At 29.2% G+C, this 23,139-nt stretch overlaps 2 protein-coding genes across 4 annotated transcripts in view; one reads left to right on the top strand and one right to left on the bottom strand.

Annotated features, from left to right (window-relative positions):
• The window catches only part of LOC142323680 (uncharacterized), a 55,406-nt gene that overhangs the window by 3,209 nt on the left and 29,058 nt on the right, over positions 1-23,139 (bottom strand). For 2 of the 3 annotated variants that reach the window (XM_075363773.1, XM_075363772.1), the window contains exon 11: positions 20,845-21,666. The exons of the other annotated variant lie outside the window; for it this stretch is intronic. The gene's annotated coding sequence lies outside the window, so the exon portion shown is untranslated. Of the gene's footprint in view, positions 1-20,844; positions 21,667-23,139 lie in introns of those variants that run through there. 3 annotated transcript variants of the gene reach the window in all.
• Positions 991-4,396, top strand: LOC142323679 (mitochondrial potassium channel-like). The gene is made up of 3 exons (XM_075363771.1): positions 991-1,825; positions 2,199-2,460; positions 3,909-4,396. The coding sequence occupies exons 1-3, from the start codon at positions 1,413-1,415 to the stop codon at positions 4,197-4,199; spliced, it is 966 nt and encodes a 321-aa protein (XP_075219886.1). The 5' UTR covers positions 991-1,412; the 3' UTR covers positions 4,200-4,396.

Here is a 23,139-nt window from a genome sequence, read left to right as displayed (position 1 = left end):
GTTAACAAACTCTGTAAAAAATTGAAAATTAATTTTAATTTCAGTGAAACTAGTAAAAAAAATTTGAAATTCGGTTTCAAGTGGCGCAAAACAGAAAACAAAAGGAAAATTTTAGTTGAAAAACATGATGTAGGCAGAAAAGGATTTCGTATTTACAGGAGATCATTGTGATTTTAGAAAATGTAACCGGGTGATCGTATACTTAGATGAATCCTGTGTTTTATCATCTCATTCAACGGCAAAATCATGGGCCGACGACAACGATGCAGGACTTCATTTACCAATAAATAAAGGTGAACACTTAATTATGATTCATGCTGGAGGTGAAATGGACTTTATTCCAAACGCAATGTTAACTTGGACAGCCAAATCAAAAAGTGTAGATTATCATGATAGAATTAATACTATTTGAAATGGGCTGAGGAAAAATTACTTCCTAACCTTCCTCTTAAGTTTGTAGTAGTTATTGGCAATGCTCCATATCATAATACCCTTTCTGAAAAACATCCAGTGTCATCAAGCAAGAAACAAGACATGGTTGTTTGGCTACAGAATCATCATATTCCATTTTCTTCTCAAATGCTTAAACCACAATTGCATGAACTAATTAAGTTGAACAAAAGTAACAGAAAACAATACCGATTTGACGAAAGTTTTGCAAACTTCTTTAAATGAAGCCCAAGATGCACTTTCTACATTATTTAAATACATCAATTTTGAACAACTCTCTTATTTGGGGACCAAAAAATTTTCCTTCACTTACATTCGGAAATTTCTGCCTGATGTCCAAAAATCGGGGACTATTCTTTTTCAAAATTTTTCATTAGTTCTAGCTTGATATTGAGAGGGGTAAAAATATTTTTTTTTGGGTTCCAATAAGGGCTCATGAATAATATTTTTTTCCATTTGGAGTTAAGTTGTCTCGTTTCCTCCACTCTTTGGTAACATAATGTTTATCCCTAACGCGGCTGTCCCATTCCCAAGGAAAACACATGTACCTTACTTGGTGGGGACTGTAACTTGCTAGCTAGCTAACGTGCAGATAAAGTTTTTACAAAATTCTCCTTAAAAAACGAGTATTGTATTGGATTTTATAGTTTTAAATTATTAATTTGATTATAAAACTTGGTTTGCTGTATTACGTTAATTGTTTTATATTAAATTAAGAGTAGCCATTTTATATTTCTGTACCTAAATTAAACTCAAATTTTGTATTTTAATCAGAAAGGTAACGGTGCGAGTGCAATTTATCATTCTTATGCAATTTGTTTAACCGAATGCGAAATCTTACCATTACTATCGACATCTACAAATTTTTTGCTATGTAACCGATAGACAAATCGATAGTTATTGAATTCAGTGTGCGTTCAGAGTTGAGGTTAACTGGTAGTGTAACATCAGAAAATGTAGCAATGAAATGGCATGTTAGATTAAGAAAACTTTCTTCATATGTTGATATAAAGAATATTTTTTCTTTGGAGACGTATACGAATTCTTTTTACGTTATGAAGTATTTTTTAAATAAATCAAAATCGTTTATCAAGTTACAGAAACTGACTACATCATCAGAAGTTGTTAAAAATTCCAGCAGCTATGTAAGTCACAATTTCTTAAAAAATAAAATTGATAGAGTAGTTAAGTGGTATGAAGAATTAACTGGTATGGATGAAGTGAGATTGATGCAGAACAGAGTAATTGAAGCTCAGAACCGTCTTATTCAAGCTCAAGAAAAGAGAAGAGACGCCTCAAAGTTGTTGGTTGGTGTGCAGAACAAGTTAAAGGATATACGTTCTGAACTAGATTCTACAACCAAAGGAGAAGAAAGGTATGCTATTTTTGCCTACCTCACTGTTACACAATATTTTACACTATTTTGTGATCGTTTGATCATGGGTTTTTCAGTCATGTACTTTAGCAGTTGAACTACAGCCTTTTCTAATTTTAAGTTAAATTCAAATTATGTATGCTTGCTTGAGGAAGGTGATTATATCCGTGATCATGATCCTAATTAAACAGTTATTTTATTTCATGTTTTTTATACTAAAATAGTTCAATTATAGACGGTTATTAAATCAATTTTAGTTCATTCTTGTTATGCTTATAATAAGTTTTGAAAAGATTTTATTTACAGCTGTAATGGGAGATATTCTACTTTTATCATATTCATCTGCAATAAATTAAGTCTTTTTTGTTGGTAGATATCTACATCTAATTACTCAAGAACATGTTGTTTTAAAGGAAGAGAAAAATCTGAATGTTCAGTTTCAATTAATTGAAAAAGAGGAGCGTGATTGTTTTGCCTTTCTTTCATCTGCTGTTAAAGAAAGTCATGAAAAAGAAAGAGCGCAAGCAGAAAGAACAAAATATTGGTCTGTTATTGGATCAATTATTGGGACTGTTATTGGTGTTGTTGGCTCTTCTATTAATAATGAATTTAAAATGAAAGAACTTCGAAAATTGGTAAGTTCAAAATTGATAAAATTTTATTATTATTTTAGACAGAATGGCATGAGCAGAAAGGTTTTGTTTTATTTCCAGTATAATTAAATTAAAAGATCTTAAGAATCTCTGTATGTATAAATTAAACAACAGTCTTTTTTCTAGTACTTATTGCGTGCAAGGCTTCATGTCACATTCCTACTGATTTGAGATTGTTTTAAAAAAAAAAGTTGTTACGGTCATCTCTGGCAAAGCTATAGTTACTGTTCTTAATATTTTCTCACATAATATATATAATCTTGTTATTGATTTATCTTATTTTATGCAGCTCATTTTTTTAATTTCTACCGTGTGACTATTGGGTTCCATTATTATTTTTTTTCATTGTAGTTTAAATACGTAAATTTCATGTATTTGTTCATGAAAAAATACAAATGACAGAAATAAAAAAAAAACTATGCCAACTTTATTACCTATATGATACTAGAATGTATATTTACATCACATATGTTACAAATAATCAAAACTGTTTTATGAAATTAATCATTTCTAATGAGAAGGAGCTTAAAATAATAAATATTATGCTGTTAACAGTTGTTATTTAGCTGAAATAACTTTTACATCTATCTATTAATAGTTATTTAAATTATATCGCTTTTCTGTTTTCTTATCTTCCATCAACTCTTTCTTGGTTAGGTACTATGGAATTGTGACAGCTGCCACTCTGGTATGATAACTTTGCCTGTGCAAATATATGATGACTTCTTGTACGGGGTTGTGTAATAAGCCAACTTAGTGGCTGAAGGGTTTTGGGCAAAGCTAGGCCTATTTGAAATTTAATCTAATTGACTTACAAAAATAAGTTGTCTTAAAACTGAATTTAAAAAAAAATCTAATTTATATTTAAAATTCACACGTAAGAAAAAAATTCTTGCATGGTTCTGCGCAAGAAGATTGACTTTATTTTATTTTGTTTCAATGCTCCAACTTACAGCATCATAAAGAATTACGCTTCTAACTTACCCCTCTCAAATTTTTACGACCTTAAATTGAGCAGAATTCAAAAACCACTCAACCAGTCTTTATCAAATTTTCACATGCACAACTAATGATGCACTACTACAGCATATCTAAATTTCAATGAAATTAATTTTGTAGTTTTGGAGATTTTCGAGCCACAAAATCTTTTATATAGGCCTATCAACAAATATATAAGGAAACCACACAATTTAAGTGAATGGTATTTTTGTATCTCAAAATGAAAAGAAAATTATTTTCACCCACCACGCGATCAAAAGTAATACTGTACTTTTTTTTTAAATGTCAAAAATTGATGTATAATTTTTATGAATATGCAATCTCATAATCTGAATTACTAATGAATTCATTACTAATAAATTGTTATAAAACAGAATTATCTTACGAATTAGAATACTTAATTGTTTTTTTTTTGTACTTTGTTTTTAAAGGTTAAGGTATCGATTGATGACCGTTCTGAAAGTTTATTGAAACAGCATGAAAAGGAACTTGTTTCACTTGTAAATGAAATCAGATCTTTTTCAAATCAGAGACAAACTGAGAGTAACACTGGCATTGATGATGAAATAGTATTGCATAATTTGAATAATTATCAGCATGAAACAGACATAGGAAAATTACTTCAGCAGCAAAAACATGAATTAAGAGCCACATTAATCATTACATCTATTGCTGCTATTGCTATTCCTATTGTTTGTGTTTTAATACAGAGATTATCTTGATATTTTTATAATAATAGTATAATGTTTTTATTTAAAATTTAGTGTTGTTACTTTTCATAGATTAATTGTTTAAAGGTTGAGGAATGGCATTTATATTCCAGTTGTGAAATTTTTGTGGTTAATAAATGTTATTTGTTAGTAAATTTAATTTAATTGACCTTTGCATTAAGAAAACATTATACTGTTATACATGTGTATACTTTCATTTATTTAGAACACTCCAAAATTTTTAATTTTCTGCTTTCCTAATTGATGACCCTGTGCAGATAATGTAAGTTGTTCACATAAGGAAAATAACTTAAGGATATTAATAACATTTTATCACATACTGCGTGTTGGCATGGTATTTAAGATTTTATACTTAAACAAATGTAGATTGATGCTTCACTAAAAAAAAATACAAGTTAATTGTAGAAACAATATTAGTTTTACTTTTGCCTTTCTAGTTATTATAATATCTGCTTTGCTCCTTTGTTACTGTTATTGTAGGTTAAAGGAACCGTGCTGCGAGTAATAAACAAGAACAGTTAAAATAAATTGCTGAAATTAATTAAACTCTGCCTACAAGTTGTGTAATATGGATCAAGTGGGTGCATAGGTTATTTAATTTTTTTTCAATAAACAAAAAGATTACTTAAAGATTATATTAAAAAATGTTAATTTTCAGAAAAAAAATAAATGTTCACTTTTTATCAGCTTACAAATCACTGATGTTGATATCAATAGTTTGTTATTGTTCGGTAACATTTTATAAGTAAATAAAAAATTTTAAGTAGTTGTATTGCTGTCAAATTCAATAATTTATTTTGTAAATACAATGTATTTAACTTGTTAACAGTAATCATATTTCTAGTTCAAACTGCAGTTAAAGAAGTGGTGATAAAAAAATTAATTCTCGAAGGTATAAAAACAGTACTGTACTACTGTCATTACAATTCCTGTATTTTAAAACTCAAATTGTTATCTTTTAAGTTTACTTCACAAAATGATTCTACAATAATATTCACTCTTTTTATTAGAATTTTATATATCTCTTCTTTCAAATTTTTGTTTGCTTTTAAATTTGTTGCGTTGCAAGACATGATTGTCATGTTCAAGCTTGCATACTATACATTTGAACATAAGCTCTAAGCAGTATAAAAGAAGCATAAGGGATTGCAAAAAGTCAGTATACTTTTGAATGTGAAGTGTCCATCTAGTGCCTTTATTTCAGCTTTTAAAACCGTAGTTTTATTGAAAATAATAATAATAATAAAGTTTTTAGTTTTTTAGTGTGCAGCCAAATAGTGTTTTTTTTTTTTCAATTAGATTCTTATGCAAAATGGCTACATTTGTGAAAAAACGAAGTGAGCCATTTATATCCAGTGAATCAATTGATAGAAAGGTAAGCTTGTACAATGACATCCTGACCTACGTAGAGGAAGACACCCTCCGTCACCCATTCCATTCATAGCCCTTATGGGCTTATCAGAGATCATCTTCAAAACATCGACTTTTGACATATTCAAGTCTGCCTCAGCCAGGATGCCACCAATGCGAATGCCACGAGTGACATTCCCATCAGTGTACTACTATTTAATGAACTCAAAACAAAACACATCTCATCAAGTCTTAAGTAAGACTGAAAGGACCTAACTAAACAAAGGAACTGAACTACCTACCCGTAGAAGGTAAAAGTGAGTTCAACACACAACACGAAACATAAAAATATTACACAGAACAATAACAACAAAAACATATTTTATAAAACAAAACATTAACAAAAACAATATAAGAGAAATCCAAGCAGAGATCTAGACCTTATCAGTAATCCTTTCCTTTCCTAAGTATACTATAAAACTCCACTATTGCCCATTCAGCCTGGCTCCTCCAGTTTACACAGAGATCCAACATTGAACCAATAAGATCAAAAGATCAAGTTGACACACGGTCTCTGTGTGCATTAACTTGTACTTCGAGCACTCAAAGAACATGGTAGGTGTCATCCAATTGTCCACACTGAGGACACATCCCAGAATCTACCAAGTTGAATTTCTGCAGTCTGTCTCTAAAAGCACCACGGCTGGAAAGAAATTGAGTCACATATTTATTAGGGTGCACCGAAGAGGTGTCCTGCAAACCAATATTTGGAGAGAGATCATGCGTGTAACACCTACCCTCTGTCTCATCCCAGAACATGCCATCTCAGATGGCATGTTCAATTTCTCGAACATTATCCTAGTCAACTCATCATACTTCATAGCAACATACCGCTGCTGCTTCTTGGTTATTTAAATTATGGTTTTATCTAAATGAATGGGTGGAAAGCCACAGTGTGTTTGCTTTCAAGTCCTCTCCGATGAAAGAATAAAGCCATCAAAATTAATTTGACACTTGGAAACTAAACAACTGGATCATAAGCAAACTCTTCAAATTTTTTGATAGGAAATTACATACTTTGAGAGATGAACAAGCTTCTATTTGTAAATTAACCCATACTGATAAAAATACACTTGAAGCATCTTATGTCACAGCATTAAAAGTAGCTAAAATGTTCAAACTCCATACAATCAGAAAACCTCCTATTGCCTGTTGCAATTGATGTGGTCAGTGTTTTAATAGGCATGGGAGAAGCAAAATAATTTAAAAAATCTGCTTTCTAATGACACATTAGACAAATCGATGAAATGGCTGCCAATGTTTGTGATCAAATAATTCAGCAAATTTTTTAGTATTCAATTTGATGAATCAACAGTTGTGGCAAACATTTCTCAATTCTTGTTTTATGAGATATGAATGCAATAGGGACAAATCAATTAAAGAAAATGTTTTTCAAATCTCTGAGAAATGATCAGGTCATGCAACAGGACGTCTTTTTGATGTTTTTTATGAAGCTACTAAAAACTATAACATAGATTGAACAAAATGTATTTCAGTATATAGTGATGATGCAAAGACTATAACAAGAAAGAACAGTGGATTTCTAAAAAAGATCATCTTATACCATGGTAGAATGAGTTCCCTGCTTCCTTCAGACATGTTCTTGCCACAAAATCTCAAATTCTTTGTAAAGCTGTAAAAATGGTTAATTTGATTAAAAGTGAACATTACATAATAGGCTGTTTGCTACACTGTGCAAATAAAATTGGCAAAAAGAAAGAACTTTTCTTCTCCATACAGAAATCAGATAGTTGTCACAGGGGAAAGTGTTACACCTGCCAGATTGATCTAGTGGTTATATTATCGCAAATCAGCTGATTTCAAAGTCAAGAGTTCTAAGGTTCAAATCCTAGTAATGGCAGTTACTTTTATATGGATTTGAATACTAGATCGTGGACACCAGTGTTCTTTGGTGGTTGGGTTTCAATTAACCACACATGTAAGGAATAGTGGACCACCTGAGGAGATGGTACAAGACTACACTTCATTTACATTCATACATATCCTTTGAAGTAATACCTTACAAGGCTAAACAGAATAAGATAGAGAGGGCAAAGTGTTAACCTGGTTATTGGGATTGCAAGATGAATTAATAATATTTTTTCATGTTGAACAAATACCTTTGTCAATGTTTTTACAGAATGATATGTATATGTTGCTGTTCGGTTAATTAGCTGGTGTATTTCCACATTTAAACAACTTGAATGTGAATTTACAAGGACATGATAAAAACATTTTATTAATGACAAAGTTTATGATTTAATTTAGAGGTTTGATATCTGAATTATTCACTTCAAAGCAAAAATTCTGATTTGTTTCCACTCACTTCTATTGAGAAAAATTTGGATGAAGGAGACACTATTATTCACCACAGTTTGGACAGCATGATGCGTTTGCGTGAGCTGAAAATTCATTTGGCAGAGTATTTCCTTGAAGATAAAAATGATTTCTCAAAGAGATTGTTACTGAATCCATTAAGTGAAAATGTTCTTGCAGCAGCTAAATTACCAGTTGAGATTCACGACCAACTCATCGAAATGTCTGCCAATAAAACGTTACAATTCATATCTGAAGATTTAGATATGTTTTGGCTTGCTTATCGAAGTGAATATGAAAATTTAGTCACAGAAGCATTGAAAATAAATATTAATGAAAAGATATTTGCCATCTCTTACTTCTGTGAAATGGGGTTTTTGTCTATGGTTGTGCTAAAAACTAAATATAGGAATCGTCTTTTATAACATGAAAACAATCTGCTTTTTTGTGATTCTAACAGATCTACATATGGAGAAACTTTAAAATGAAAAAAAAAAATTGCAACCATCTCATTAATTTATTTTCTTTACATGTGTACTTGTAAATGTAAGTAAACTGTTTACAATAAATGTCTTTTTTATCATAAAATGATTTCATTAATGCTTACATGTAAAGTTGAAGGCTAATTTCGTAATCCCTTTGAGAAATGTTGCTCTAGATTAAACTATACTACAACGCCAGTGACTTTATATAATAAATTTCATAACATCATAAGTCGGCTACTTTCTTTCTTTTAATAAAATTTTATTTATGCTGTTCAGTAAATGAGACCAAATATGATTATGGCCAATATTTTTAGATTATGCCTCCTAATATCTCCAATGATGGACTATGACAATTGCAAGAGTGTTGTCAGGAAGTCATACGTGGACTACATATACACTTTTTGAAAAAAAATTAATAAAGATTTTAGATTACAATGCAACTAGAAACTAAATTCCAACACTTATGTTGATAAAAAGTTTGTGCCAATACAGTTTTTCCTTCTTGTCATAAACTAGTTTAGAAAATGTAAAAAGTCAATTTTACTAAGGAACTACAATTTAAATACATTTTAAAAAAAAGACTGGTTAAATGACAATAGTGAGAGAATAAATTACAGTTTTCTGGTGCTATTATACAGTGATCTAAAACTTAATAATTAAACAAATAACAGTCAAACTCATCTAAAATTAAAATGATTACTTATAAACTAACATGATCTGGCTTTAATTGAATAATCTTGGAACAAAAAAAAAAAAATAACACTTTTCCAGCTTAATTCACAAACAATGATATGCTTGCTGTTGCCACAGTAATTTAAAATTACTCTATATGATTGTATGCTTATTATTTTTCAAACATAAAACAGTATGTAATAATTTTGTGAAATTATTTGAATTTTACAATTTCAATCAGTTATTATATCTAATGTAGATTTACCTTGAATTCTTTCAAAAAGAAAAAAATCCATCTGCTATAAAATTACTTCCAGTGTAGTTTTTCAGTGGTTTTGTTATAATTTAGGATTTCTGTAAGCTACACTGAGGTGTTATTTTAAGCTAAATCAATTACTAGAAAAATGTCTTGTTCAGAGGTAGTGTTGCTTTAAAAGTGTGTTTTCTGCAGTTGTATTATAATGTTTGAACTGAAACCTACTGAGTGTCATGATGATATAGGTGTTCAACCTATCAAAAGCCTACTCTTTTCAACCACTGACCAATCAAAAGTGGGTATTTTTTATGTATCAGCTGTTTTTTTTTACTTTGATTTTAATGCGATTTAGTAGTTAGCAAGCAGAAGTTAATTTGAAAGTACACCAGCAGGTAACCAAGATTCTATATTACACTGCTCATCCTTTTGTTAATTATGTCTGATTCTGATAAAGAAATGTCTTTAACACCAATCAATATTAAAGAAAAGGCAGAACTTATGACTAATAACCTATTGCCTCAGAAATGAATTGTTTAATGTGTTTTTGAAATTTTTTTTAAATATTCCTTAAACAATGTGTTCTATAATTGATTTAAATCAATAATCCCAATATTTTCTCAACCATAAAAAAAATACGGTATGCAAGTCTATAATGACCATTAATGCACTCTTACAAAGTTTACAACTTACTTCACACTTGCACATCAATGGCTATCATTATAGGCTCATTGCATAATTTACTATTATTGTACAAATTTTATACTAAAGATTAAGGTTAAATAAATACAAAGAATCATTATATTAACTGATGAAAAAATTTGACATTGAATTTAAATGAATTCAACAAGAAGAATTAATAAAATAGAATTGGTTTGAACAGATGAGGTAAGCTAAAAGTGAACTCAGATGAAAAGGAAAGTTGTTCAAATAATTATCATATTTTTAGGTTGTGCTACATTTCATTTACTATTTTACAAAATAAACGATTCGATAATATGCAATATTTTTAATCAACATATTCTCAAGTTTCGCAACACCTGATTGTGCTTTTAACCATATTCATTATCTTTGATTCAGAAGCTGGATCCAAGTGTTATTGAAATTTTAAAACAAAATTACAAGAAAATATTCTGTAAAACTCCCTGTAACTGTAGTTACATCTGGTTGTAAGTTGTATTTTATAATAATACATTTTCAGCAGTTAAATATTTAAGCTATAACTTCTCTCATCAAAATATGGTTACTTGAAGTACTCACAGATTTAACCTGAATTATTAATAAAAAAGAGTGTTAAAAGTCCACATACATCTCTCATAAAAGATGACCAATGTGGAATATAGAATTAATTAATTTTTAACTAATTGTTTTAAGAAAATTCTAAAATGGTTTTGGTAGTTGGAAGAATCTTAAACCATCTATTTAATTCATCAAATCCTAATTTTAAAACGCATCATTAAATACAGTTAATAAAATCCAAAAAGATATTGAAATACTATAATTGATTGTTTAATTATAATTTAAAACAAATCCCAATTTTATAATAAAAACATCAATTGACATAAGACATTGTACAAGGTAATTAAATTAAAAGTTCACTTTCAAGCAAAAAATATGTAATTTATATTTGAAAACTTAAAAAAATTCAAGAAATATTTTCATGAGGGGTTGCACTCATCAACGTCACTGTGTGTACAGTACAAAATGTTAATTTTTACTGATGTTATAGACCCTTTATTGCTGCATTGAAAAAAAAATTAACTCAAGAAACAACAAAATTCCACCAAATATATTAACTACTTGAAAAGAAATTATAAAACTTTAGACAATTAGGTAAGTAGAGCGGTACTAATTTTAGTGAAATTAATAATCTTTTTTTTTTTTTTTTATTCGAAAACCAAAAAATTAAGCATACAATTTCAGGTGCACCCTCAAGTCAAAAGGCAAGAATGTACCAACAAAAATACAGAAAAATTGAAGTAAATTGTAACATGTTAAACTAAAGTATTTTAATGTGAAATATTATACCAAAATGGATTAGAAAAGAGTGTGCTAGAATTAACTATAAAATTTTATAACAAGAAATCCTTAATCAGAAATGCAAAATTAAGACAATATAGTATAATGTAAAACCAGAAGTTTTATACACCTCTGAATGCTAATCATTGCACAACAAAGGTTTAACAGAAAAGTATGAAAGAAGAATCTTATGGAAAATCTTCCCACCTCAAAAACCAAAGAAAGCTGGAAAATACAACCCCATAAAAAACTGCAAAATTCTCTAATACAATTAAAAGAAAAGATTTCAATTCTATCTTTATAAAATAAATAATAATAGATTAAAAAATAAAATATTTGACCAATTTGCAAATAAAAAAGTGGAACTAAATGGTTTGTAGAAATCTGTAGATTTAAATGATAACCGCCAAAAGATTAAAAATGATCAAAATCATGAAAGGATTCCGGAACAAATTCCTTCCAAAAAAATATGGAGCAAAATGGGGACAAGAAAGAAAAATGTAGGGAAAACAAGAGAAAAAATGAAAGTGGTGTGTGGTTAGAATCGAAGAAAACAGAAAATGTATTCAGAGGATTGATATATCACAAAAGTTAATTATCAATAAATTGAAAAAACAAATAAAATAAATATGTAGTGAAATATATTTTCCTTATTTCATTATGTGAATATTTAAATTCAAAGTACATTGAAGTTAAATCAATGAATAAATGACTGGGTAATTAATATATTACTCTTAATAACTGTGTTATAACAGAAAATGAGCCCTGAGTATGATAGCAATCTAGATCATTTACAACCTAATGATTTTAAAACATTTAAACACCAGAAAGGATAAAATTCCAGTGGCCAAAGCAGTTCTTAAAAAAAAACATTGGTATGTACACATCAGCATTAATTGCAGTCTCCCTAAAAAAATTCCCTGTAAAAAGATTTTTTTAATGGATTGGACTCCTGTAGCATGGAGAATTGGAGGTAAATTCAAAAGGATTTCTGTTTAAAATGAACAAATCTCCAATGATATCTTTTACAATACTGAGTGTCAGTTTAATCTGGTAGATCTTTCCATCTGCATCAAAATACAGGATTTTGTAAAATTTATTCACTTAAAATATTTTGTCTAGATTTCCAATAAATCATTTTAAAAAAAATTAATCATATTTATAGAGTACAATAATTAAATTCATGCAAAGGGTATATAAAAACACTTTATCAAAAACACAAAAAGAAAACTCTATAACTCCAAATGTGCTACTGTAACTTTCAAAGATGCCAAATTTTGGACATCAATATTATTATTTTTGAATAAACATAAAATAATAAATACTGAACAAATAATAAAATATTAATTTTAGTACAATATAAGACACTTTTTTTTTAATAGATCTATATAACCACTTGCAATCAAATAAAACCTGATGTTAGAAATTAACATCTCTATTTTTCAACTATTAACTTGAAAAAATTAGAATTTGAAGTAAACTCTAATTTGACAACACAAACTTAACATAATGACTTCCTAATCTTTTCTGTTGCTGAAAGAACAATGGCCTTTCAAAATTGATTTTAGTTTATCAAAAAAGAATTGGTTCTCAAGAGCCAAGTCAGGAAAGAAGAGGGTTAATGAACAATAATTTCTCCAAAAACTTGTAGCCTCTTTCTTCTTATCTCCTGTAAACACTGCATTAACGTTAAATAAAATTCTTTATTGGCTATTTGGTATCGTAGCAAGAGTTATATGAATGGCACCCTTCTAGTAAAAAAAAGAAAAGTATCAAAGCAATCAACATGATGATGTCCGAGTTACTTTATTGTCCTTGCATTGTGGCAATTTTTCCCTCACTCATTCTGATGATTATGCCTTTGTTTCCACATCACAATCATTTACATCTCATCTGTTTGAGCTATAATTGTTATCATTTAATCAATCCAATACTTCCGAAAAGACTGTTTTTATTTTTTCCTTATTCAGCAGCCCATCAACAAATTATGCCACAAAACATTAAATGTTCAGTTTACACTTACTAAAATCTTTGTTGATAATAGCAAACTTTCGATTTGATCACTGCCAATTATCATCAAGCTGTCCAGATTACATATTTTCTTCTCTAGTTATTTTGTACATAATTTGAAATGATTAAACAACTCAATACCCTAATACATCTTGCACACTTCTTCCCTTAATATTGCTGTAACATTTGAGACAGTGAAAGTTTTGTTGTACATTTTGTACAACAAAATGTAATAAGTATTTCCTTAAGACCCCTTTTTTAAATCAAGAAAATTATAATATCAAGAATATATTTCTAATCAAGCCATTATGAAATATAATTAAAATCATACAACATTAATTTTTCTGTTGGTTGAAGAAATGAAAAAAAAAAAGAGTTTAAAAAGTGCAAAGTAAAGCAATTTTTGAAATAGTGTTATACAGGGCCGGCTCATAGCTACAGCAAATCAAGCTTAGGGCGGCAATTCAATCCATCACCATTTACTTCTGATTTTTATTTTTTCTAATAATAAATGTTGGCATAGATGAAAGTAACAAAAACTGATTGTGAACTTAATATTCAAATACACACCTAATAAATCTGGAGTGTGTCTAAATAAATGATTTTGGCGATACGTTAAAGAACTGTCGCAAAAATAACGAAATAAAAAACAAACATATTAATAATCAAGTTTATTGTTTTTAGTTAGTTATTCAAAGCTTGACTGTAACAACGTAAAAATTAAAATCTAGGTGATGGGTATAATATTTTGTTTCTCAATTCCCATCAATTTAGAATCGAGACATAAAACTTAGTTTATTTTTGAACCAGAATAGTATATTATCTTTTCAAAACAGTTGAAAGAATTGGCTTGGGTAATTAAATGCTGTGCAACATATTTTTTGTCTGTCAAAAATGCACTTATAAATTATGAGTATATTGTTATGAATCATAATAGATCAATCCGTAAATTTGCCAGACAGTTATCAGTACATTACATTTCAATTTATTTTAGAAAATAAACAATGACAAAATCATATTAACCAAGTTTCATTTCTATAATGAACTACAACCAAAGTACACAGTAGCAATACTTCTGTCAGAATTGTTTGATGTTGCAAAGTATGGATTTTCTGTTACTGTACAAGTGTTGTTACTGCATATACAAGGGCTGTTCAAAAAGTAATTATAATAGTGACCCTGATGGAAAATGTGTTGTGAAGGGTGGTAATACTGCATACCATTGTATAGCCCATTCTTTTAGCCATCTATAATGATCAGTTTTAAGTCGATCAGTGCAATGAGTGGACGTATGTGACGATTCGTATAATGTGCGTTAGATATTCTCCTACTACGTCCAGCATAGTTAAAAAGTTAGAGCAACGTTGTAATGTGAAATTTTTAGTGAAACTTGGGAAGACGCATATGAATTATTAACTACAGTATATGGTGAAGATGTTATGAACCAGGTGACCTTCTACAATCCACTGGGTTGGTCTAGTGGTGAACGTGTCTCCCAAATCAGCTGATTTGGATATCGAGGGTTCCAGCATTCAAGTCAGTTATTTTTATACAGACTTGAATACTAGATCATGGATACCGGTGTTGTTTGGTGGTTGGGTTTCAATTAACCACACATCTCAGGAATGGTCAAACTGAGACTATACAAGACTACACTTCATTTACACTCATACATATCATCCTCTGAAGTATTATCTCAATGGTAATTACTGGAGGCTAAAACAGGAAAAAGAAGGTGACCTTCTACAAGTGGTATAATGCATTCGAGGAGGGTAGAGAGAGCATCGCCAACGAGCCACGTGAGGGGTGCCCTTCAATTTCACAGAGGTTGTAAAGAATACAGCTGCTGCTATCGTCCGCGAAGAACAAATTATTGTTAGGGAGCTCACCGCATGTCTAGACATTTCAGTTGGCAGCACATTTTCGATTTTGCATGTGTCAAGACCTGTTATCGTGGTTTGGGGGTGGGGGGGGGTAGCAAACAAAGAAATGAATCAAATCATAACCGTACATGAATCTTGGATGTATCGCTACGATCTGGAACTGAAACAACAAAGTTCTCAATGGAAACGAGTGCACTCGCAACCTCTGAAAAAAGCAAAGATGAGTTGCTGTGCCAGTAAGGTTATGATGATAATCTTCTTCGATTCTGAGGGTTTTTGTACCAACATGCTGTCCCTCAAGACCAGACGGTCACGGCAGATTATTAAAAATCAGTTTTGATCACAATGTTGCGACATCTTAAGAAAAAATGACTGCACAAGAACAACAAAATTTTACTACATCATGAGAATGCATGACCCCACGTTGCTCACACTGTAGTTGATTTCTTGAACACTCACAGCATCACAACTGTACCCAACCCATCGTACAATCCAGATTTGGCCCCTTGCAACTTCTGGCTGTTCCCCGAAGTCAAGTTTCCACTCAGGGGACAAAAATTCAAGACCAATCATGAGGTCATCAAAGCTGTGGAGGCGCACTGCAAGGAGCTCAAGAAAGATGGTCTAGAGTTCGTGTTTAAAAATTGGCAGGAATGGTGGGAAAAGTGTATTAGAACCAAGGGGGATTACTTTGAAAAAGAGCATGTAAATTTGAAAGACTGAATAAATATTTTTTTCTGTAGAATGTTTTTATCATTACTTTTTGAACAGTCTCTGTTATAGTGTAGTCTTAAACATCAGCAGTGTAGAAATGTTTTTAATAGCCAAAGTGTGTTATAATTTATATATATATATATATATATATATATATGTGTGTGTGTGTGTACATTTGAATATCTTTAACATTAAACAATATTTACTACATACCGCATTGCTGGGTCAACTGTCACTATCTTTTGTGAAGGTAAGAAAATAATTAGAAGCTTAATTATATATATATATATATATATATTATATATATATGTGTGTGTGTGTGTACATTTGAATATCTTTAACATTAAACAATATTTACTACATACCGCATTGCTGGGTCAACTGTCACTATCTTTTGTGAAGGTAAGAAAATAATTAGAAGCTTAATTCAGAACAATTTTGAAAAACCTATTCTGCTTAAAAAGTCCTAGGTCCTAATTTTTCTTAGATAATAAATTTTTGTGAGATAGGGCAAAATGACAAAAACTTTTTGGGGGTTGCTTAAAAGAAGCAACAAGAAAACAAAAAGATTTATAAAAACTATCAGGTTCTCTTGTTAATTATCTCGTAAACAGAAAGTGTAATTGAATCAGAGGTAGACCAAGAAACAGCAACAAGTTTTGAATGTAATGAGTCGCAACTTAGTACAGAAAAAATTCTGAGGAAGAAATTTTGGTGGAATGTGATTTTGAAAAGAAAAAGAAAAATGAGACTGAAATATTAAATACTGAATCAGAGCCAGGAAAATGGCTACTGATGGTTATTAATGAATTACAGACTAGTGTTGTTCTTTTAAAGGGCCTAGTGAGATATATCCAAATTTCAGTACTCTGTTAATGAATGATTCTCATTGTAGGTTTATGCCAGCCATCTTGCACATATAAAACATTGAAAAATGGAGAAAAGTTTTTTTTTGATACAGAATAATACATTCTGCAGTCAAGGATGCTGTGTTTTGTTATTGCTGTAAACTATTTAGTAATTCTAAAATTTTTTTGACATCATCTGGTTTTAACGATTGGTATCAGCATTTATAAGAACATGAAAACTCAAAAAAATACATGGCTTCATTAACAAAATGGACTGAACTAAAACTAAATTAAATTCTAGTAAGAAATTGATGCAAAGCAGCAACACTTAATAAATACAGAAACTGTCCATTGGGAAGCTGTTCTTGAACGATTAGTGGCAATAGTAAGTTTTTTGGCAGAACAATGTCTTGCACTTGGTATATCTGATTTGTTATATGAAAACAATAATGGAAATTTTTTGAACTAAAGGCACAATTTGATAACATAATGAAAGAGAATTTTCAAAAGATTAAAAATAAAGAAATTAATGTTTACTATTAGGAAAACTATACAGAATAAATTAAAAAAGCTTATTGCTGATACTTTACGAAGTAGTATACTGTCAAGTTTAAGTAAAGCTAAATATTATTTTATTATTGTCGACTGCATGCAAGATATTAGTAAAGTAGAACAAATGTCGATTTCCCTGCGATTTGATCACACTGAAGAGGACAGTGTTAAAATGAGATTTTTTTTAACTTTTCTTCCGATGTGCAAAACTACAGGAGAAGCTCTTACAAATAAAATTTTGGAAATATTAGATACATGTGGAATTTCTTTAGTAAATATTGCAAGGGTATATATATATATATATATGATAATGGTGTGAATATGAGAGAACAGAATTATACATGCAAAAATTAATTTTAAATTTAAATAATCGTGCTTTTTTGTGCCCTGTCACTCTCATTCACTGAATTTAGTAATTAGTAATGCATCAGAGGAAGTTATTTCATTTTTGCTACAGTTCAATCAATTTATAATTATTTTAATAATTCCACACGTCGATGGACAATTTGAAAAGTAATTTAACAAATAAGTTAATACTTAAATCATTGAGCACAACCACATAAGAAGGTGAGAAGTGATGGAATTAGATCTTTTAGATATTTAACTGGAGAAATTTATGACAGTTTATTAGAAATAAGTGAAAATATTTCATCATTTCACGCTGCTTCTCATGAAGCTGAATCCTTAGCTAAAAGAATTAATAATTCTAATTTCGCTTGCATCATCACTGTAATTTGCAATGATATTTTAAATAGAGAAATGTAATCAGTAAAATTCTGCACACGTATCTACTGATATATCAAATGCAAAATCCATTAAAATAAATACAGCAGATTATTTAAAGTATATTTTCACAGATGATGGGTTTGAAAATATTGTAAAAAGAACAGGTATGCTTGCAAAAATTTTAATTAAACTCAAAATTTCTAATATATCAAAACATCAGGCTAACAAAAATTAAAAAAGCAATTTAATTATGAATCTGAAAATAAATGTTATTATTAATCCAAAGGAGAAATTCAAAAGAGAATGTTTCTTTACATATTGGACATTGTTCACAAATCACTAGAAGAAAAATTTTATCAGTTAAATGAACACATTGATAAATTTGAATTTTTATATAATTGGGAATTTAAACCAAAGCTTTATGAAACAGCTTTTTCAACACTGCCATTTGAATTTGGTTTTGAGTGATAATACAGATGCCAACACTGATAATATTGAACTTTACGATAGATTTTTGACTTTATCAGACCTTTTCATAATAAACACACCACCAATAGAAACATTGGAATTTATTCTAAAAAATAATTTGGCACCAAATGTTATTGTATTTCTGAGAATTTTTTTAATACCTGTATCAGTAGCAACAGGAGAGAGAATATTCTCCAGATTGAAAATAATAAAAAACTACTTGAGAAGCACAATTTCTCAAAGTTGGTCGTGAGGACTAGTTACCATTTCAATTGAGTTAAATAGATAAAACGCTCAATTATGCATAGCTGTTGAAAAATTTGCATCAAAGAAAGCTAGGAGATGGTTAAAGTTTTTATTTTACTTTTTTAATATATATTTACACTTTATTTCTTAAATAATATTATGTGTACTGCATTTTTTCTAAATAAAAAATTTTGGAATCCTCTATTTTCTTTTCATATCCACAGATATCGCTTGTTTTGGATAAATTTAGATAGAAATTTTCAAATTTTACTAATCTGATCTTTTAAAAAAGATTTATGGAACATTGCAATGCTTACAGAAACATAAAGAAAGGTGTGTCTAATATGGCCAACAATTTGTTGCAATGTAAGTATAGTATTATTGATTATAAAAATAATTTTGAAAGTTTGGAAATTTGTAATAAGAAAATGAGTTTACTTAAAAAATACTATATTTATAAATTTAAACAAAAGTATAAAATGAAACCACAAGATTGTTTTTGAAGATGATGTTTTAATTAGAGATAGTGGGTTGTAGCAGTCGGCAACAATGTTTACGAACATAATTGTATGACGTTTTAAATTTATATCATTCCAGTATGGCAGTGAAGTTGTGTTGTTACAAATTTTGTGGTTATTAGGGTTTATGTTTTCTAAATTTCTATTTCTTTTTTGTTTTTGTTATTTGTTGATGTAATTGTAGAATAATGTATCAAATGATGATGCAGGATCCCGTGAAAGTCGACTATTGGTATTAGTTTTCTAAGTGTTTTCTGTTATTGTGTTTGGTGGTTAAGTTGTTTTATATATATATATACTTATTTTACTTCTCGACATTGTTGCCATCCACATTTAAGTATTTTTCATAATGTGACACCAGTTTGTCTATTTCCTCTTCATAGAACAGTCCCACCAAAGTACTATTTATTTACTCCATCCATTAGTTCATCATTGTTTATCAAGTGTTGAGTAGCCAGCCAACTCTTCAATTTTGTGAACAGATGAAACCCTAATGGTGGCAAATCAGGGCTATAAGAGGGTGGTAAAAAATTCTGCCGCTTGAAATTGTTTAGTACACCCTTAGTGCTAGTAGTGATTGAGAGGCCGTGCATTGTCATGTAAAAACACAAACTCCTTTGTTAGCATGACTCAACAATTATTCTACATTGCTCTTGGTCAATATTTCACAATAAACACCTGCGATTGTCATCCTTGCTTCATAAATTCTGCCAACAGAATTACTTTATGGTCTAAAACACTGTAGCCATAATTTTTTTGATCGAGTTGATTTGAATTTTTTGGGTGTGTTCGGCAGGTGTGTGTGTGTATGTGTGTGCATCCACTGTTTGGACTTTTCTCGTCTCAGTACTAATGAACCATATCTGTCTCATCCCCCCAGTAAAAAATACTCTCAAGAAATTCATCTTTATTCTGTACTGCTGAAGAAAATTCAATGCCATTCTCATTTTTTTCATTTTGTGGGCATCTTAAGTTGGTTCGTCTCAACATGAATAAAATCCACAACTGAATTTAGTTTTGAAAAAAACTGCATTTTAATTTAAAATTAAATATATTCTCTTTCTCTCTTTTTTATTAATGTTGTTTAGTGATGCCACATAACTATATAACAGAAGATGGTTAAGTCAGCAACCAAACTATTACTACATGAAAAACAGTACTGTAAAACAGGACAAATAAGCTTTACTATTTATTCAGTAATGGAGTTATATAGATAAATTTACGCCTTGGTCAAATTTAGTTGAAAACAATGGTATAAGAATTATTAAGACTGATCTACTGGTTTTGGATTTTAAGAAAAAGTCAGTACAAACAGACAAATATACACGTAGAACATTTATATTAATATAAAACGATTGTTCACTGTCCTTACATTGTTTATGTTGTGTACCAAAAGTACATAGGGTCAGGCTTTCATTTTTCAGTTGTTCAAGATATTAGAAACATGTTCCAATAGCAATTTTTGAAATTGATAAAGAAATAACATGATTTATTTCAAAAAATTAAATGCAAATCATTATAAATAAAACAATATTGAAATATATTTCTGTTATAAAAAAAATTCATTACAATCTTATAAGAAAATAGTAACCAAGTTTAAAAATAATTACATAAAACAAACAAAATTAATTTCCAATCTAAAGAATATTTCTATAAACAAGTTCATATAATTTGTCTAATGTAGTATGTTGCTTAACAACTTTTAATTTATAAAAGATCTGTCTCAAAGTAAGTAAACTGATTCTTATTTAAATGAATATCGGACATCTGAAACTAAAGTTATTTCCTTCAAAGTACTTGTCTGGGAAGTCACATCATAATTCCAGTAATCTTTCTGCAGTACTGGAAGTCATTTGCCGTCAGTGTTCTTAGCTCATCGGTTACAGAATTTTTTTTTTATGTCTTTACCATTCAACTTACGGTTGTTAAGACTCAGGTTTCATTTCCTCCTTTTTTTATTTTTAAAAATAAAAATTTTCACTTTTTTTCTTACTCTTTTATAAATTTTTACTCTTTCTTCTACTTTTATAAATTCTCACTTTTTTGTTACTCTTATTAAATGAATTTGTCTAATGCTTTATTGTTAGTCAGTCTTGTTCCATCCTTCAAAGACTCAACATGTGTTTATTATGAAAGTATAATTAATTAATACAATAATGCTATATTTATGAATTACAAGTACAAGGAATATAACAAAAATAATTTATATAATAAATGAAATAAAGACTTTTATTATTTATTTGAATGAGCCAGCAAATAATAAAATATTTTGAATAATTAAACTTAACCAAGGCAGCATATTATTTAGACATTTTTGGTCCTCCAGGCCGGATAAAATCTGAAATTATGACGAGTCATCATTTTGATCTTCCAGAATTGCAGATATAATCTAAAATTTTCAAGAATCTTAATGTTCAACAAATTATTACAATGAAGGGCTCGCAGCTATTTCATCTACATCATTTACGTAATATCTTTTTTAATTTAATTTGCATTGTCTCATCATTTATTTAATAACATTTGATTAATTTCATATTTAATTTACTTTGTTAATAATTCACATTACTATTATTACGGATAGGGAACAATTAATTAGACAAAGAGGGTTAGTAAAGGCTGCTATAACTAGGATTGGCACATTTACTCACAATTATGATCATTCACGAGGTGATATTCCCATCTTACAAATTAAAATAATGAATATTGCATTGCAAAGCAAATATGAAACCATTCAATCAGAAATTGAATTGGAATATTTTAATAAAGTTTTAGCTTTGGATCGTATACAAGTCAAAGAAGACTTGTGTACTATAGAGTTCAAATTGCAACATTTAATAAATAATAGTAAAAAATCATCTAATCAAGAATTTAACATTTAAACAAACACAACTACAACCCATTAATGTACCTTTATTTAGAGGTAATGTGTTAGAGTGGCAGCACTATTATAATATATTTATTGATTTAGTACATAATAGAGATAATTTATCTGATATTCAAAAATTTACACTGTTTACATTCCTCTTTGAAGGATGAAGCCTTAGCTATTATTAAAAATCTACAAATACAAGTAACAAATGGAAATTATATTAAACCTCTTGAATTATTAAAAACACAATTTGATAAGAGATATATAATTGCATTTCATAATGCTGAGCGCATTTTAATGTCAGATTTTGTAGAAAGAGAATCCGTAGATACTTTAGCCAAATTTATTAAAGAAATTTCCTCATATGTGAAGTTGCTTGAATCAATGCAACTTCCAGTAAACATATATGAATTTACTGTCGTCCAATTTATAACATCAAAATTGGAATACCTCAAGATTATGGAAGAAAAGTTGTTAAATCAAAGGTTTCCCACCTTTAAAGACTTATCAAATTTCTTAATTCCAGAACACTTCTACAAAATATTAATGCACTCACTTCAAACACGCAAGTGAAAAAACAAAACAAAACAAAAGGACAGCGACATAACAATTCAACCAAAGTGTTTTTTAACAAACACTTTACCTTAAATCATAACAAGCAATTTAAAGTAAATAATGTCAGTTTTTATTCAAAATTTAAGTCTAAGCAATGTTTACTTTGCAATTCAAACCATCAATTATAACAATGTAAAGAATTTTTAAATTTGTCCATTAATGAACACACACTTTTTGAGGCATAATAATTATTTTATTTGTTTAAATGAAGGCCATTCTATTAACCAGTGTTACTCAAAAAATGTACGTATGATTTGTACTAAAAAACATAATATACTTGTTCATATGAACAAAATTAATCATTCTAATTTAGATGGCAATAAGCCT

Source organism: Lycorma delicatula, chromosome 4, assembly GCF_047948215.1.
Source record: "Lycorma delicatula isolate Av1 chromosome 4, ASM4794821v1, whole genome shotgun sequence".
In the NCBI taxonomy this organism is placed as follows: domain Eukaryota; kingdom Metazoa; phylum Arthropoda; class Insecta; order Hemiptera; family Fulgoridae; genus Lycorma; species Lycorma delicatula.
Note: the sequence above shows the minus strand (reverse complement) of the source record. Positions and strands in the feature narration are given on the sequence as shown.